The 18,196-nt window shown below is 40.1% G+C and overlaps 1 protein-coding gene across 1 annotated transcript; it reads right to left on the reverse strand.

Annotated features, from left to right (window-relative positions):
• Window positions 1–394: 394 nt before the first annotated feature.
• LOC113403900 (modular serine protease-like) lies at window positions 395–17,239 on the reverse strand. Its single transcript, XM_064219637.1, has 15 exons — window positions 17,214–17,239; window positions 16,559–16,635; window positions 15,456–15,504; window positions 9,392–9,451; window positions 8,121–8,243; window positions 6,602–6,745; window positions 5,193–5,373; window positions 4,414–4,529; window positions 3,473–3,675; window positions 3,140–3,352; window positions 2,498–2,659; window positions 1,786–1,910; window positions 1,489–1,665; window positions 975–1,137; window positions 395–883 (listed from the first exon to the last, which is right to left on the reverse strand). Exons 1-15 carry the CDS (start codon window positions 17,237–17,239, stop codon window positions 675–677), a joined length of 2,028 nt encoding a protein of 675 aa, XP_064075707.1. The 3' UTR covers window positions 395–674.
• Between the last annotated feature and the right edge of the window lie 957 nt (window positions 17,240–18,196).

Below are 18,196 nucleotides of genomic sequence, written 5' to 3' on the forward strand. Positions count from 1 at the left end.
GTCTCAGTACCCCGAGAACCCCCTCTAGGTGTTGGAGGCCCGCATAGGCGGGCCGACCGTCAGGGCGTCACGGTAGCATGCGCAAGCGATCCCGTGGCGCCCACCGAAAGACGGAGAGGGTACCGCTGGTTTTTTAGTGGGTAGACCCGGCGTACCTGGGCGCACTCGGCGTCCAGGGCTCCGGGGAGTCCCACACACCCCCTCACTTTCCATCACGTGGGGGAAGCGCGTAACGCGTTTTTCCAGCGAGAAAAAAAAAAAAAAAGGGGTCTGGGTGTTTGCGGTACCGTCGTTACTTCTGATTTTCCATAACACAAGTGCTTTAGCTACTTACATTGGGATCAGAGTAATGATGTTGTCTAATATTTATTTATTTAATTTAATTTCGTGTTCCTCAATAGTAAAATTTGGAAGACATAACATTTTTGAACTAGTAAAATTGTGTATATCGTAAATAATATGTTTATAATCGACTAATATCATATAAAATATATTGTCATAAATAATTTAGTATTAAATTAGTATCTCGTCATTCTCCTTATATATATAAAAAAATATTGGTAGAGCACGAAACGCCGTTAAGCTGTCACACACCATTAAGCGCCCACAAGAGGCGCCGCCTATGCTTATAAGCGTATAGAGTTCCTAGGTCATCACTGGCGTCGAGGCGTCGACTAGGGCCGGTCGGAGGCGAGGTGCTGCCGCAGGAAGCGCTCGTGCTGCTGCACGTGCGTGAAGCTGGTGAGCGCGCGCAGGTTGCAGCCGCCGCCCGCGCCGTGCGGGCTCGTGGACAGCACGCCGCGCAGGTAGTAGCGCAGCACGCCGTGCTCGCGCGCGCCGAACACCAGCCCGCTGCCGCTGTCGCCCTTGCACAGCGTCGTGCCTGGGGAGGGGGCCGCGTGAGTCCGAGCCGGTAACGGAGCCGGTAACGGTGCCGGAAACGGTGCCGGTAACGGTGCCCGAATCGCTCTCACCGTTGCCGAAGCCGGCGCAGATCTTGTCGCTGATGATGAAGGCCGCATAGTCGGGCGGAGTGCGACGCTTGCATTCCTTCCAGTCCACGTAGGGCATGTCCACCACCTTCAGCTCCGCGGACTCGGAGCCTCGTCGGCTCTCAGTGAGACCCCAACCGGCGGCCTAAGACAGTTTTTTTTTTTTATTTTCTTAATCAACTATATTACTAGTTGCCGTATCGTTTTCAGTTCATATCTCTATTATAGCAAGCAAATATTGGTATTGCTGATAATATATTGAGGATGTTTCTCGTATCAAACATCTAAACTAAATATTACAAATGCGAAAGTAACTCTGCACGCCTGTCTGTCTGTCTCCCTTTATGACCAAAACACTGAACCGAAATTGATGAAATTGAATATGAAGTAAGCTTGAAGTTGCTACTTTTTAACCTAACAACTTGTAAGCCGACCCCGTAAGTGTTACATACAGATAATGTTATAATAATAAATATATATAATTAAACAAACTCACTCTTCCCAACTTTCCGTTTTGCAATTGCAAATCATTGAATTCCTGTAAGAAATCAAGACAGACGGGGCGGATGTACGGCCTGTATACAATTCTATCCTTGAGTTTAATCACTGCCAAATCATCTTGATACAACATCTGGGCTCCGCCGTATCGCTCCGGCACGAAAATCGCCGTTAGCTTAAAAAAAATAATAATTAGATAACACATCCGAGGGAAACGAGCGGGCTTAACGTGTAACACGTGATTTTTAAGTAAAAAAAGCGGAAATTTTGTTGTGCAATAAATTGTTGTACTTACTTCGGACGTCTGCTGATAGGGCGCGTCCCGTGTATCGTTCCAGTCTCTGTACAGCTTGCCCAAAGCCACGGCGAAATTCTCGAGCGACAGGATACCGTAACCGTCCTCATAGACACAGTGCGCAGCTGTGCGGGGGGAATACTTTATATACTGTGCAGTAGTGCAGGTGCATATCTACATAGCGATAATGGGGGAAGGGAAAGATAGAGTTCGGCGTTCAGAGCGTGTGAAACGAAACGAGTTTGCAAGATAATAAACGATACAGACTCGACGGACTGTATCGGATTTTTTTTTTGTAGAAACAGGTAGGTGCACGGACAGATGGGCCACCTGATGGTGAGTGGTCACCACCGCCTACTTACATTAGCGCCGTAAGAGATTTTAATCATTCCTTCAATGCGCCACAAACCTTGGGAACTAATTCATAATTATCATCGTGACTGTGGTCAGTCGCCCTTCAAACCAGAACACAACAATAGAATACCACTTGGTGGTAGAAAATCTGATGAACGGGTGCTATCTACCCAGGCGGGCTCGCACTAAACCCTACCACCAAGTTACACTTCATCAATAGTTACACACACGCAACACATTCGAATCGAGTTTAATACGATTCATTCACGAACCCGACCGAATCTCCCGGGACTACACGTAAAATGGAAGCCGAACGAAGGAAGCGTAACGATCAACACGAACACGTAAGGCCGCTCACCGGTGACGACGGTCCACTGGTTGACGAGCGAGCCGCCGCAGATGTGCCCGTGCGCGCCGCGCCGGCGCCGGTACAGGCCGGCGTGCCACGGGAACTCCCCGCGCGCCGCCGCGCTGCCGCCCGCCACCAGCGGCTCGGCGCGCGGCGTGGGCGTGCCGCACTCTGCGATTACGTTAGTCGTTCGTTGCCTGACTGCCTGACTGTCGATTTCGACACGGAAGCCCCTCTCGAGGGAGACCAGCGACCTACGCAGGACATGTCATTGTGCACGAGTGTGCGCACAGACGCAGGTGCACTCTCCGTTCCGTCACTATCGTGAGACGGCAAATCCGACGTGACCGGTAAGAGTTCCGTCGCAGGACCGACGGCTTTACGTGCGCACCGAAGCACGGAAGTGTACACACGCAACTTCCAGTCCCCGGACTGTATCCGAGATATTTTCGATAGAAAAACTTAATCGGCCAGATCGGGGGGTTCGAACCCTCGGGATCTGCGGCCTAGTCTAGCCACTTGACCAACACCTTTATACGCAGTTTAGCTTAGTTATCTCTCGTCCACATTGAGTAAGCGTGTAAACCTCTATGTGGAACGATTTAATGAATTCTTGCACAGAATTTCGACCTATCTTCCAGAAGCACTCACCGGCCTGACAGGTGGGCTCGTAGTTCCAGCGCCCGTCGGCGCAGAACATGTAGGGCAGCGCGGTGGGGCTGTAGTAGTTGGGGCGGCGGCACTCGGGCCGCACCACGGTCCCGTGCACCTCCAGCTCGTCGCAGCCGCGCCAGCCGTCCTCGCCCTCGTCGCGCAGCTGGCAGCGGTACTCCACGCTGTCCGACGGCGGCAGCGAACAGGCGCCTGCGTGCAGTCTACACTTAATAACTTAATTTCAAAACGTCGAGACGCATTACGGACGGATTTTAAAGGGATAATGTCAGTGACTCATGGGAAATGACAGGTAAGTACGTCATTACTCACGGACACAGGATGGTAATCTGTAGGGCGACCAAAATCCGGACACGCAGACGACCACCGGCTCTCCGACCACCTTGTACCCGGGCATGCACTCGATGTTCAAAAGGACGGTCGGTTCGACGTCACCGGGTTTGTATCCAGCGCCACCGTTCCTCAGGAACAGACCGTTCTCGGGATGCGGCGGGAGGGTGCACATGTTTGGAACACTAGAAAACGAAAAACAGCGTTAATTCATTATTCTTAACGTAACCAGTAATGTACATGTTATAATTACGTTTTGACTATCGAGAAGCATAAAGTAGATTCTACTTAAAAGATGGATAGATGCATAACTTATTATTACATTACATAAGCAGCCTGTACATTTCCCACTGCTGGGCTAAGGCCTCCTATCCCTCTGAGGAGAAGGTTTGGAGCATATTCCATACACATGTGGCAGAATTTCGTTGAAATTAGACACATGCAGGTTTCCTCACGATGTTTCCCTTCACCGCCGAGCACGAGATGAATTATAAACACAAATTAAGCACGTGAAAATTCAGTGGTGCTCTCCTGGGTTTGAACCCGAAATCATCGGTTAAGATGCACGCGTTCTAACCACTGGGCCATCTCGGCTCATAACCTATAGGTGAAGCTAAATTAGTTCAAGTGTTGCAGGTCAATTCCACACAAGTGTTTAATGCTGTAATGTTCTTCTAATATTATGATTAAAAGCTTTAACACAAAATGCATTTCTTGTATGATCTGACCCACCTCTAGTAGTCCTTAAACTTTGTGGTCCCTTTAAAAACATTCGCCCACCACTGGTGCGAGCACGGTTCACGAAACAAGGTTCCAAACGATGAAGGAATAAAGATAAACAAACCTTAGATTTACGTATTCCACGCGATTCGCAAATAGCTCAGCTATACTGTGCGCTATTAACAGTTCTTGATTAATCTTACCCCACTGTAGTTGTACTTGGCGTGGTCGTCGTGGTTGTTGTGGTGGTGGTCGTTCGTGGTACTGTCCTCTTGCATAGCATATCCGATTCGTCAGAACCATCAGCGCACTCGTCGATCTAAAAATTCCAAAAATCAGTTACGTACGTCTTTTGTTTTTTTTTTTGGTATTTTTATTTAAATATTAGTTTTCCTTTTTTAAATTTGATATACACATGTATATAGCCAATTCCAAGAAACAAAAAACTCAAACGAACCATAGATTTACGTACATCGTGCGATGAGTTTATGATTAATATATCTTCATATCTTCTAATTTTAGATCCAAAATTCTGATAAAAGTTTCGTCGACGTTTAAAATGCATTTTTTTCCAAAATCCATAGTGAATATCATATCAAGCTCTCGGCCAGTGGTATCGCGTCAATTTGCTGTCAAATGTTGTTTATTTGGCTCTTTTCCTGTTATGGTTGGAATGGAGTATATACTACTTTTTGTAGTTTTGTGTTTGGGTTTGTTTTAATTTAATTTAAAGTCAGTTTTGGATGCATACTATGTACGACTGTTGGAGATCCGAATAAATAATAAATAAATATACATATACTTATAAAATAATTTGTCTCTACGTGTCTATGAACGCACAGACAAAACTACTGACGTATAACTAGAAGCATTATTGGAAATTTCAACTTTAATGTAGCACCCCCCCCCAACATTAAAGTTGAAATGGGAGGCTTGACTCTGTACGTACGAAACGGGTAGCTTGTATTAATATCCGACTTACGTCATTACAATCGGACCCCTCGTCGACGCAGGCCCCATAAGCGCATTGGAACAGGTTGGAGGCGCAGACGTTGCCGGCGCAGGACATCAACGTCTCGTCGGAGCCGTCTCTGCAGTCGCGGATGCCGTCACATCGCCGGTCGTTCTCGATGAGGCTGCCGTCATTGCACCTGAACTGCCCCCTACAAGTGTATTACACATTTATTAAGCATACAGCAGAGTACCAAACGATACCAAATATACTTTAAATGTATCGCTGTCGAACTAACGCTACGTTTAGACTACGACACTATACACGGTCGCAGGCAAATAGCTTAATCAGCCATCCAATTAAACGCCTAGCCTAGACACGTTGGCCTTTAGGCCTGAACGACAGTCAGCCAAATGATCTTCCGTTCATAGAATAGGGACTCTAATGTATATAAAAATATTTATATTGATATTTTAGACTGGCGGGCCGTTTCGACGGCGCCCTTTAGTAAAGTGTCTAGACTGTAAACTCGTTACACGATGGTAAGCGTCACATCAGCTGTTTGAGCACGTTGTGTCCGAGTGTCTAGTGTACTTGAAAAGTTTACCAACAGGTTTGACATTTTCAATACACTAAATGGAACAAATAAAAAAAATGGGTTTAATGGTTCATTTCTACGACTACTGGAGCTTAGAGGACATTTATGACGGAATTTCCGTCGTATCCTAAACGTACCTCCGCTTGAGCTGAGATTATCAGTGGAAACGAACGGGTCTGAGGTATTAATATTCAACGTGTACAATTGGACATGTTTGGAAATAGATAAAAAAAATTATATATAGTGCATTTCAATGGTAGGAGGAGTAGTTAGACAAACCTTAGATTTACGTATGTCAAACGATTTGTTAATAACTCGGATATATTATGTACATCTAACAGCTCTTGTTTAATATATCTTTATTTATAATACAACATAACCGTAACAGGAAAAAATTCAAATAAACACCATTTGACAGAAAATTGACGCAATCGATCTATGATATTCACTGTGGATTTGCGAAAATAATATTGAAAGTTATCGGAATTTACCAAGTAAAATTAAAGTGGAAATAAGTAGTTAAGTGTAATAGTGTTGTATTATAAATAAAGATGTATTAATCATAAACTCTTAGTAATGCACGATATAGCTGAATTATTATTAGCAAATCGCATGAAGTACGTGAATCTAAGGTTTGTTTATAATTTTTCCTGCTTCCATTGTAATAGACTTTACTTTATTTCGAAAGCTCCGATAACTTTCAATACGGTTTTTCACGAATCTACAACGAGTACCAGTCTTTTAGTTTCTTTATCTTTACTCGTCCTTCCACTATAATGTACATACATGAAAAAGCCTTAAAGTATGAAAGAGATATTTAAAAAAACAAAAAATGTCTCACCCAATTTCAAATGTGTAATTGTTGCATTTTGGTTGCAACTCGTCAGAATTGTCGGCACAGTCTGAAATGCCATTACACGGCGCCGTACCGTCGACGCATGCGCCGTACGTGCACCGAAAGAGATAGTCGGGGCACCGGAAATATCTGCGTTTAAACATTTTTTATCGTTACGAACATACTAACATATATTCTTTACGATACGACACCATTTTATTTTATAATTTGGATTTAATATTCTTTTGAATCATTTGTACAAAATAGATTACTTCGATGATAGTCGATATACAAAAAAAACAAAAAACAACGTCCGAGAGATGCAAATGAACGGAATCTGAACAGAATCTCTGGATCGACTTCTCCTCCTTTGAACAATTGAACTGATCACCGACAATTTTTTTTGCACTTACATTGCAAACGCTGTGTGAATCCTACGTGAAAGATCAAAATAATGTACTACAGTATTGTACACCTATGTATGAACCGAGATGGCCCAGTGGTTAGAACGCGTGCATCTTAACCGATGATTTCGGGTTCAAACCCAGGCAGGCACCACTGAATTTACATGTGCTTAATTTGTTTATAACTCATCTCGTGCTCGGCGGTGAAGGAAAACATCGTGAGGAAACCTGCATGTGTCTAATTTCAACGAAATTCTGCCACATGTGTATTCCACCAACCCGCATTGGAGCAGCGTGGTGGAATATGCTCCATACCTTCTCCTCAGCGGGAGAGGAGGCCTTAGGCCAGCAGTGGGAAATTTACAGGCTGATTATGTATTGTACACCTAAAAAAGATCTACAAAAAAAAGTCCGCGATGATCTCTCTATCAAAAAGTCTATCTTTTAAGGATAACTCACAAAAAACATTTTTTATCCTTTACTTTTTACGAGAAATAATGGCTTATTTTCGAAGAGATTTTAAGCAGTACAGCATTCATCCTTATCCAATTAAGTAACTTAAATACATTGTGCATTTAATATGGATCAATATGGCCCTTTACAGCATGTAATTTAAATGAATATTTTCGAAGATATTACAGATTTAAAATCCAAGGACATAGCGGTCTGTATTGTCTAATGACATAAAGCCGTGACCGTTGTATGGAGACATTCTGTAGTAAATTTCGTATCAGTATTGCACCCGAGCGAAGCCGGGGCGGGTCGCTAGTATAAACATATACGTAACAGCTTGTAAATTTCCCACTGCTAAGGGCTGCTCTCCCTTTGAGGAGAAGGTTTGGAGTTTGTTCCACTAAGCTCCGATGCGGGTTGGCGGATACACATGTGGCAGAATTTCATTGAAATTAGTCACACGAAGGTTTTCTCACGATGTTTTCCCTCACCGCCGAGCACGAGATGAATTATAAACACAAATTAAGCACATGAAAATTCAGCTGTGTTTCCTGGATTTTAATCCGCAATCATCAGTTAAGATGCACGCGTTCTAACCACTGGGCCATCTCGGCTCTATATACATATATTAAGATTAAATAAATAAAATACAACGCCTGGTAACATACTGTGTATTGCGGCAGAGGTAGTGCGTTTCATCCGAACCGTCGGGGCAGTCGACGGTACCGTCGCACTTCCTGTCCGCTGTGATGCAAGTACCATCTCTGCACTCGAACTCGGTCGGCCAGTAGCTGCAAAAATTAATTACACCCATAAAAAAAAGACCTATGCGTTTTCGTTGGAAATGAGAGATCAGAGCGATGCGTCAACCGTATTTACCTACTGCGGGACGCCTACGAGTTTATAACGACAAAGTCACACGATTTGTAATGACTTGTACATACAGACCGACACTTTAGCGAAAATGCATTCTTTCAGGAGAAGCATTTAAAACTTTGACATTCTCCAAGCGCCGCCGTGATTCGCGCCAAAACCATAATGACACTGACGCCATCTTACGGAAACTATGCGTACTACGAAGCAAGGTTATTGCACCGAGTAAAGGTTGCTTCAGGACGCTTATTTGGCATTTTTTGCATTTTTTGCAAAAGTGACGTCACGCACCGGGGCGGCGGTATATAGGCGTCCTTATATTCCATCAGAGCCCAATCTTATGTTATGTCTTACATTTTACATTACATTAACAGCCTGTAAATTTCGCATTGCTGGACTAAGGCCTCCTCTCCCTTGGAGGAGAAGGTTTGGAGCATATTCCACCACGCTGCTCCAATGCGGGTCGGTGGAATACACATGTGGAATACAAATACAAGGTTTCCTCACGATGTTTTCCTTCACCGCCGAGCTCGAGATGAATTATAAACACGAATTAAGCACATGAAAATTCAGTGGTGCTCGCCTGGGTTTGAACCCGTAATCATCGGTTAAGATGCACACGTTCTAACCGCTGGGCCATCTCGGCTCTTTGTTATATTATGTCTATTGTATTTAATTCAATAAAAACTTTTAAACAAGTATAAATCTAAACGAATTTCATCAATTTTTATAGCTGAGAAACGCCCATCTACCGTCTCAATCAGGCGCTGTAAGAAATATTCAACATCATTGTCACAATCATTCAGATGTACACGTACTAAACACGGGGCCATCTCGGCTACAATTAAAAAAAAAAAGATTATTCTTCCGGTATTTTATTATACGTTCGAAGATTGCATAGGCAATGCGTCACCAACCTTGGAAACTGAGATATTACGTCCCTGATACCTGTATATATTAACTATATAACCCTTCGAACCGGACCACAACAGTACCGAGTATTACTGTTTCGCGGTTGAATTGCCGGTGGTACCAACGTAGTGGTTGAAATAGTTATATGACTCACCCGCAGGTAGCCTGACGAAGAACACGACGAACGACAGACGGATCGTTGTATGATGTTTGTCTAAAAATAAAACAACATAATTAATTATAGTATAAAATTATAATTTCAACCCAGTCGAACTAGCGAAAATACTCTTGCGTAATAAATGTATGTTCCCTTGAAAGGTGAAAAATTTCAGACCATATCTTAGGCTCTATAATACGACAGACACCGATACTCCGATACTGCCCTGCAAAGCATTCTTCGGGTCACCGAGGGTCCACAAATGCGATCGTAACTGTATGTCTGTCTTTTAATGACCAAACCGCCGAACCGAGAAAAGGATAGTCTATTCAGATCGAAGAAGGAATAAAGATAAACAAACCTTAGATTTACGTATGTCACGAGATTTGCTAATAAATATATTATACACTACTAACAGTTCTTAATAAATAAATATTGGACAACACCACATACATTACTCTGATCCCAATGTAAGTAGCTAAAGCACTTTTGTTATGGAAAATCAGAAATAACGACGGCACCACAAACACCCAGACCCAGACAACATAGAAAACTAATCAACTTTTTCTTCATCGACTCGGCCGGGAATCGAAACCGGGACCTCGGAGTGGCGTACCCATGCAAATCGGTGAACGCACTACTCGACCACGGAGGTCGTCAAAGGTTCTTGATTAATATATCTTTATTTATACACTATTATTAAACTTTTAAACTCCCAAAGTTGCGATAAAAGCTTGTCGTGTCGACGTTCATAACGCAATCAATCAATCATCAGCCCACATTCGTCCACTGCTGGACATAGGCCTCTCCAAATGCACGCCACTGTGGTCTTTCTTCGGCAACTCGCATCCAGCTCCTGCCAGCCGTCTTGCGCAAATCGTCACTCCACCGTGCCCGAGGACGTCCTACACTACGTTTGCCGAGACGCGGTCTCCACTCTAGAACACGTTTTCCCCAACGGTCATCGGTTCTACGACAAATATGGCCGGCCCACTGCCACTAACAAAAATAACGCAAATCCATACTGAACATCACAGATCTTTCGAGCTCTCGACCAATGACATCACGTCAATTTAATGACTAATGTTATTTATTTGGATTTTGTCCTCATTATAATATCGAAGGAGTATATGTTTAATTATAGCAGCAAGTAAAATTAATAAAACTTATGTATTTAGTTTAATTAATCAGTGTTCTTTTTTTTTATGATATCGGTAGGCGGACGAGCAAATGGGTCACCTGATGGTAAGTGGTCACCACCGCCCATAGACAATGGCGTTGTAAAAAATGTTAAACATTCTTACATCACCAATGCGCCACCAACCTTGGGAACTAAGATGTTACGTCCCTCGTGCCTGTACACACTGGCTCACTCACCCTTCAAACCGGAACACAACAATACTGAATACTGCTGTTTGGCGGTAGAATATCTGATGAGTAGGTGGTACCTACCCAGACGGGCTTGCACAAACCACCAAGTTCTAACCCCGATATCCCGCTCTCTAACGCGCGAACCAAACTATATTTTGAGTCTGTTGATTTAAATAAAGCAATCAGAAACGCCAACTTAAAGAATTACGTCATCAAAATAACGGAAATCGGTAATAATCATCGTTGACCTTGAAATGGCTCTACACCATTGGTCGAGAACTGTATAATCTGTGCTATTCGTTCTGGATTCGAGAAAATTCGTCTTGCGCATCGACAAACAACACTTGAAAGGAAATCAAACTCGAATAATCTGATATTCATTATAATGAATTTTCGAAAATATGACGCTCTGAATTGTCAACGAAGCTGTTTCGTGAACGTCAGTTTCGTCGAAGTTCATTTCAAGGTCACGCCATTTCAAATCCATAGCGAATATTATATAGATACATATATGTCTACTTATTAGCTACCGGGTACTGTACATTATTTTATTTTAAATATATTATTATTTCACTGTAATGTATTCATATATTATGTTTATATCTGCCTTGTACACCTCTACCTCTTTCTATATCTGTTTCTATCCTCTACCCTAAGGTTGCCTGGAAGAGATCGCTGTTTAGCGATAAGGCCGGCTCTTGTGCATCTTTCTAAATACTTTGCTGTCCTGTTGTCTACTTGGCTTTTCTCCTCTTATAATTGGAATAGAGTGTAACTAAAATGATATAACTATTTTTATTTATTTAGATTACTCGGGTTTGAACCCGAAGCATCGATTGATATTCAGCTGTTCTAACCACTGGACCGCACCGGCACATACTCGATCGTTCCATGACGATGTAATTATGTAAACATTATTTATAAAACGTCATTTATCAAACACGTCATAAGATGTGTCATGACGAAAATCATAATATACTTCTTTTTTTTTTTAATTTAATAATAGATATACTTTATCCAAGTAGGCTTTTACGAGAACTTTTGAATCGTAATTTTACAAAACTATATTAAGTGAATCTACCACCGGTTCGGTATATAGATTCTACCGCCAAGAAACTATGCAGTTACTCTTCTTTAACATTTGAAATACAAAGTTATGTCAGTTAAAAACTATAATTAAAATGTTCTTGCTTGGGTTTGAACCAGTAATCTTCAGTGGACATTCAGCTGTTCTAACCACTGGGCCACACCGACCCGTTCTAGATTTCATTACATTATGTATAAAACGTATGACATTATATACGATGAGTCATAATATTCTATAAATAGGGAGGCGGACGCTTGATTCATTTTAGTTCCTTGTTGCTCGCGAGTGAAGGTGCTTGTTTAGTGAATGGGTTCGATTCAGTGTGTCGGTGTAAAGTGTTGGATACCAGGACTAGATCCAAGAAGATGGAGAATTTATTGCTAGGCAGCGTATTTTACTTTTTTTTTTTTATTAATTTAACTTTAGTTTAGGTCTAGGCAAAAATATATAAAAAAATATCAAAATCAAAATATATATACTTTTTTCAAATAGGCTCTTGCGAGCACTGGAATGAATTTCACATATTAAAAAAAATTAAAAATTAAATTAAAAAAAAATTTAAAGCTACCTCCGGTTCCGAATGTAGATTCTACCGTGATGAAAATGAATAAAATATTTCAAAATATATTCAAAATACAGACGCGATCAAAAACGAAGAGAAAAACGTAAAAGTTTATATAAAACTAAACAAATATTAAATATAATATTATGAACGGGAAAGTAACTCTTGCTGTCTTAACAAAACACTGAACCGAATTTGATGAAATTTAATACAAAGCTTGAACTTCAAGGAAGGACATAGATTATTAATTTTTTAAACCTAACACATAACGACCAACTCCTAAAACGCGAGCAATGTCGCGGGCGACATTCATCATTACATTAACTTTTAAATACTACACGTAAATAAAAAAAAAAACTATTGAAAATTACAATATATATAAATAAACCCGCTAATTCTCACGGTCTCGTCATAACTTGAGAACGACGACCAATCACCCAATCCAATATTTCGTTAAAAGTTTTCTAATATTTTCTAGAAAGTTCTCGAAACCGAAATTTACAGTTTAACGTGTTTTTTTTTTTGTAAATTCATTACAGTTCGAATTAAATATTCATGGCAAAGACAGGAGAGTGCGGGTAGGCAATAACAATTCAGGAAATCATTCCGTAGAGTTATTATCGATATAAAACTAACCCGCGATGATCCACCAACCGCTTTGCAACGCTGACTCGAATTGGACTATAGAGTGATAGTACTCTATAGCCCTGTACTCCGGGACTTTCTGATGTATAAGATTGTAATTTTAATTTGACAAATTACATGTAGCCTACTAGCCGCGTACATGTCACAAAATGTTCAAACATACATCGACTTACGGTTGCCGCACGTCGCGTGGGCGAATCGCGCTACAGCGTTGTTCCAGCGAGAAAAAAAAATGGTTCCCGCCACAAAAGTTAGGTAGAAGTACGAATTAATTAACAATATCATACAGAGGGCCATCATTATATTAGCTTTTTTATAAGGTAAATAAAACTCATATATATGACGCCATGATTTTGCGCCATGTTGTGCAAAAAAAATATTGCGATGACTTGCGTAAACATAAAGTACAGAGTATAAATGTAGTTTTATTTATTATCTGTGAAATGTCTGTTGAATGAATTATCTGTGCGTGCTATGTCCTTTTTTAAAATATTGTCAGTTCTTTAATTATATTAGATTTATTGTGTGGTTTTCTTTTGTGAATAAATATACCGGCCCGGAGTAACACTAATACGTTATTAATATTAAAAAAAAAAAGAAAAAAAAAATAAAACATTTTGATATCCAAAGTGATCCTAGTCACATAAATTTATTTATAAGTGAGAATAAGATATGTTATGGACATGTAATTTCGGATATGGATACGGATATATGAATAATATTTGACCGGTTTTAGATATGGTTACGATTATCAGATTAGTTTGTTACGATTTTTTTTTTTTTACTATAGTTGGCGAAGGAGCAAGAGGCTCATCTGATAGAATGACTACCATCACCAATGTACATCTGCTACACCGGGGGACTTGCAAGTGCGTTGTTAGATAATTTAGAAAATTACAAGGTAACTTTCAAGGTAAATTTGACTTTATTTTTATAATTTGGTATTTTATACGTAAAAAAAAGAACCTCAAAAAGGAATTAGCTACTCTCTTTAAGTATAACAAATGCAAAATCAAAATAATCAAATCATCTAATCAAAATCATCAAAATAATGTTTTATCGCATTCGGTTACAGTAACGGGTAGATTTTTAATTCGGATACCAGACAGCTTCAGTTACGGAGCTCCATAATATCCCAAGTCTTCATTTTGTCCTAATAACTTTTATTATTGTTGCAACAGAGGCCAGATTAAAACACTTATATTTGACAAGTCAGTTCAATATTTATTATCTGTCTAACCAAACTATTATTTAAGATTGGATTTCTAGAACACAAAAAAAAAACAGGTCTGAGGTGTTTCTTTTCTAAAGGTTTTTTTTTTTTTTTGGTACAGGTGTCAAACGAGCACGAGGCTCACCTCATGGAAAGTGATAATACTAACATACCAACGGTCATATCGGTCACATCGGTCTTTGAGAAATGTATACGCTTTTCGTGAAGGAACTTATACCGTTCGGAAAAACCGCCAACGAAAGCTGGATCCACAAAGACGTTGGGCGAGACAGAAAATGCCTTTAAAATCGCGTTGTTGTGGATTTTCGGACATCTAGGCGCGAATAATCTTAGAAATTGGAAGATTTTTGTCAATAAATAAGATGTAATGCTTACAAGCATGTTGAACAAAGATATTTGGATTTTGAACACGCACTATACAAAAGTCGCCGAATATTTTTTAACGTATTTTCTGACATTATATACAATGTATTCCAGAGAAGGTTATTAGCTAAAGTTTATTATTCAATACAATTCAACTTAAACATAGCCACAGCAAATCATATCCGCATTCTTATAACAATATACAAAAATACCTATAGCCTATTATCAGGGCCGGACCGTTACTTTAGTGGTCCGTGGGCTAAGACTACTTAGGGATCCACCTAAGACATATCTGAACGTAGACTTGAATTAAATTGATTGAATAGGTTTGATTAATTGGAGGACTCGCAGGGTTGCAAACCATACGATCTGTTTAATTTAATTAATTTATGGATTCTTTCGCATTATCATCTATTTTTGACTTTGACTTGACTTCATGGGGCCCCCTAAATCCACGGGGCCCTGGGCTGAAGCCCAAAAAGCCATATGGTAGATCCGGCCCTGCCTATTATAATCGAATTAGGAACAAAGATGAGCAATCTTTCATATACGTATTCCATGCGATTTGCTGAGAGCTCAGCTATTTTGTACACTACAAACAGTTCGTGACTGATATATATTTATTTACAATACAAAACTATTCCACTTAACGACTTGTAATTTTACTACCAAATTTCCGATGACAAAATCGTCGACGTTCAAAAATTTTCGCCAATCCAGAATGAGTATCATCTGTTATTGAAGCTCCATCAATGGTATCGCGTCATTTCGCTGTCAAATGACAGAGAACAACACTCACCCTCTTTGTCGCTGGTTCTTAACAGCGCCTTCCAGTTGTGATGAGATCACTGCAACAACAAAAAAAAAATGTAATACCAATTTTAAATTTTAATTTTAAAGCCTTTTCGCAGAACTGTTTTGGGGAACAATTCACCTGTGTCGCGATTATGTAAAATTATAAACGATTATAAATGCTTGGACCTATTCAGAGATTCGTTGCCAAAGTTTCGTAAAAATGTAAAAAACTATATTATAAATAAATAATTATATGTAACAATTTGATATGTTTGGTAGATTTTGTTTAATTTCATAGGATCATAGAATTGTTGTTTTTATGTATAACTATCTCACACTTATTTTCGCATGCGGTATTCACCTTAAAAGGTAATGCATTTACCAATAAGAACTTTGTAACTTAGCATAATTATTACTTTAATAGTGTAATTACCACTGGTGAATCTTAATAAATAAATAAATTTTGCGGTTAGACCGAAGCAAACACCACTTGGTGTCATTTTATTTCTGTAAGTTTACACTGAACTCTGCTATTGCCAAACGTACTTTGTGATGATGTTTGCATGGGTCAGTATATCGTCCATATAAAGATAATATTGTTTTGTACCAGTAAGCCCCAGTTTTTTTCATAAAAATGTTTGGACTAGTCGGTAAAGCCGACTGTCCGGCCACATTCGTAGTCAGCGACTAGTCGGCAAACAGTGCCGACTTAACTTGCTTATTTTACTATAAATATTTCATTTACATTATTTTTACTTGGTTGTAGGGCTTTGTGCAAGTCCGTCTGGGTAGGTACCACCCACTCATCAGATATTCTATCGCGAAACAACAGTAGGTACTCAATATTGTTGTATTCCGGTTTGGAGGGTGAGTGAGCCAGTGTAACTACAGGCACAAGGGACATAACATCATAGCTCCCAAGGCTGGTGGTGCATTGGCGATGTAAGGAATAGTTAATATTTCTTACAGCGCCATTGTCTATGGTCGTCTGCCAACATATGCCATCGAGAAAAATAAATTTTATAAAATTATCATTTGGCACTAGTTACATTTGACTTTACATGAATCATTATTAGAGATGAAACGGATAGCAGTTTGGCCGGATACCGGATACCGGATATTCGGCCGACCATGTGGCCGGATATCCGGCGATCGCAATTGCGACCCTTATTCTTCGTGGGCAGCTAATGCCAAACAATACCCAAATTTAACAAAGTTTGCCAAAATCTACCTTTCTGCACCTTGCAGCAGGATGTATAGCGAAAGACTTTTCTGAAGCTGGCCTTATTTATGAAGAGAAACGTAACCGCCTGCTACCTCTCAATGCAGAGAAATTATTATTAGTACTAATTCATTAATTTTCTTTGTATTAAATTAACTTACAATTGTGTGATTAAAAATTTAAAACTAAAACTAGTTATATTTAAGTTAAGTGATACTAAGACTAACTAAAGAATTACTCAAAAATATGTCTCTTTTACCCAGTTTTTTTTATTCAGCCGGATGTCTATCCGGTATTCGAATAGTAGCTATCCGGCATTCGGTCGGATAGTATTAAGGCGGCCGGATAGTATTAAGGCGGCCGGATAGTATTAAGGCGGCCGGATAGTATTAAGGCGGCCGGATAGTATTAAGGCGGCCGGATAGTATTAAGGCGGCCGGATAGTATTAAGGCGGCCGGATAGTATTAAGGCGGCCGGATAGTATTAAGGCGGCCGGATAGTATTAAGGCGGCCGGATAGGCCGGATACCGGATAGTTACCGGATATCCGTTTCATCTCTAATCATTATCCTATTTGTCAAAAAAAAAAACCCATACACGAGACTTTGAACATTAACACTACTCTTTACACAAAAGAAACCCTTCGGCCTGGCCGACTAGTCGGTGTGTGGTCAGTAAAAAGTAAAAAAAAAGCACTTCTGAATCATAGTGATACAGTTTTGAATTGAGTAAATATATCACAAGTTCGGACAGTAAGGCCGAGATGGCCCAGTGGTTAGAACGCGTGCATCTTAACCGATGATTTCGGGTTCAAACCCAGGCAGGCACCACTGAATTTACATGTGCTTAATTTGTTTATAATTCATCTCGTGCTCGGCGGTGAAGGGAAACATCGTGAGGAAACCTGCATGTGTCTAATTTCAACGAAATTCTGCCACATGTGTATTCCACCAACCCGCTTTGGAGCAGCGTGGTGGAATATGCTCCATACCTTCTCGTCAACGGGAGAGGAGGCCTTAGCCCAGCAGTGGGAAATTTACAGGCTGATTATGTTATGTTATGTTCGGACAGTAGATTCTACCGAGAAGAAAGACCAAGAAAGTCAATAATTACACTTAAATTACTCAATATGTCAGTAAAAAACAATTAAACTTTTATATATCCTGTCTAGAAATATGAGTAATATGCCGTATTTTTTTGACATGAGCTTTAAATTTTTAAAACTTGAAATTGAAGATGATACCTCGACTCTGATTTAGTAAACGCTAAGCAGATGTAATAAATTAAACACGTTATTTACCATAGTAGTGATTCATACCATTTATGTAAATTAAAGTTAGGTTAACGCGAATTAGTAAGAAAAAAATAAATAAAATTAAAATCAATTAGAAAAGACCGTAAAAAAAAACGACAGTATCAATTATTAAATTCTTTATTTGTTAATAATTTTCTTGATAATAATGATAATGCTATATTTATTAAATGACTAAATTTATGCAAATTAAGATTTCATCATACTATTT

This window comes from Vanessa tameamea, chromosome 29, assembly GCF_037043105.1.
Source record: "Vanessa tameamea isolate UH-Manoa-2023 chromosome 29, ilVanTame1 primary haplotype, whole genome shotgun sequence".
In the NCBI taxonomy this organism is placed as follows: Eukaryota; Metazoa; Arthropoda; class Insecta; order Lepidoptera; family Nymphalidae; genus Vanessa; species Vanessa tameamea.

Coding starts and splice junctions, on each gene's coding strand:
- LOC113403900 (XM_064219637.1), bottom strand. CDS start 17,239: ATGATTAGAGATGAAACGGATATCCG. Junction 4,530..5,192: donor AGGGGTCCGATTGTAATGAC/GTAAGTCGGATA, acceptor TGGAATTTTTAG/ATCGACGAGTGCGCTGATGG. Junction 1,138..1,488: donor AAAACGGAAAGTTGGGAAGA/GTGAGTTTGTTT, acceptor AAACTGTCTTAG/GCCGCCGGTTGGGGTCTCAC.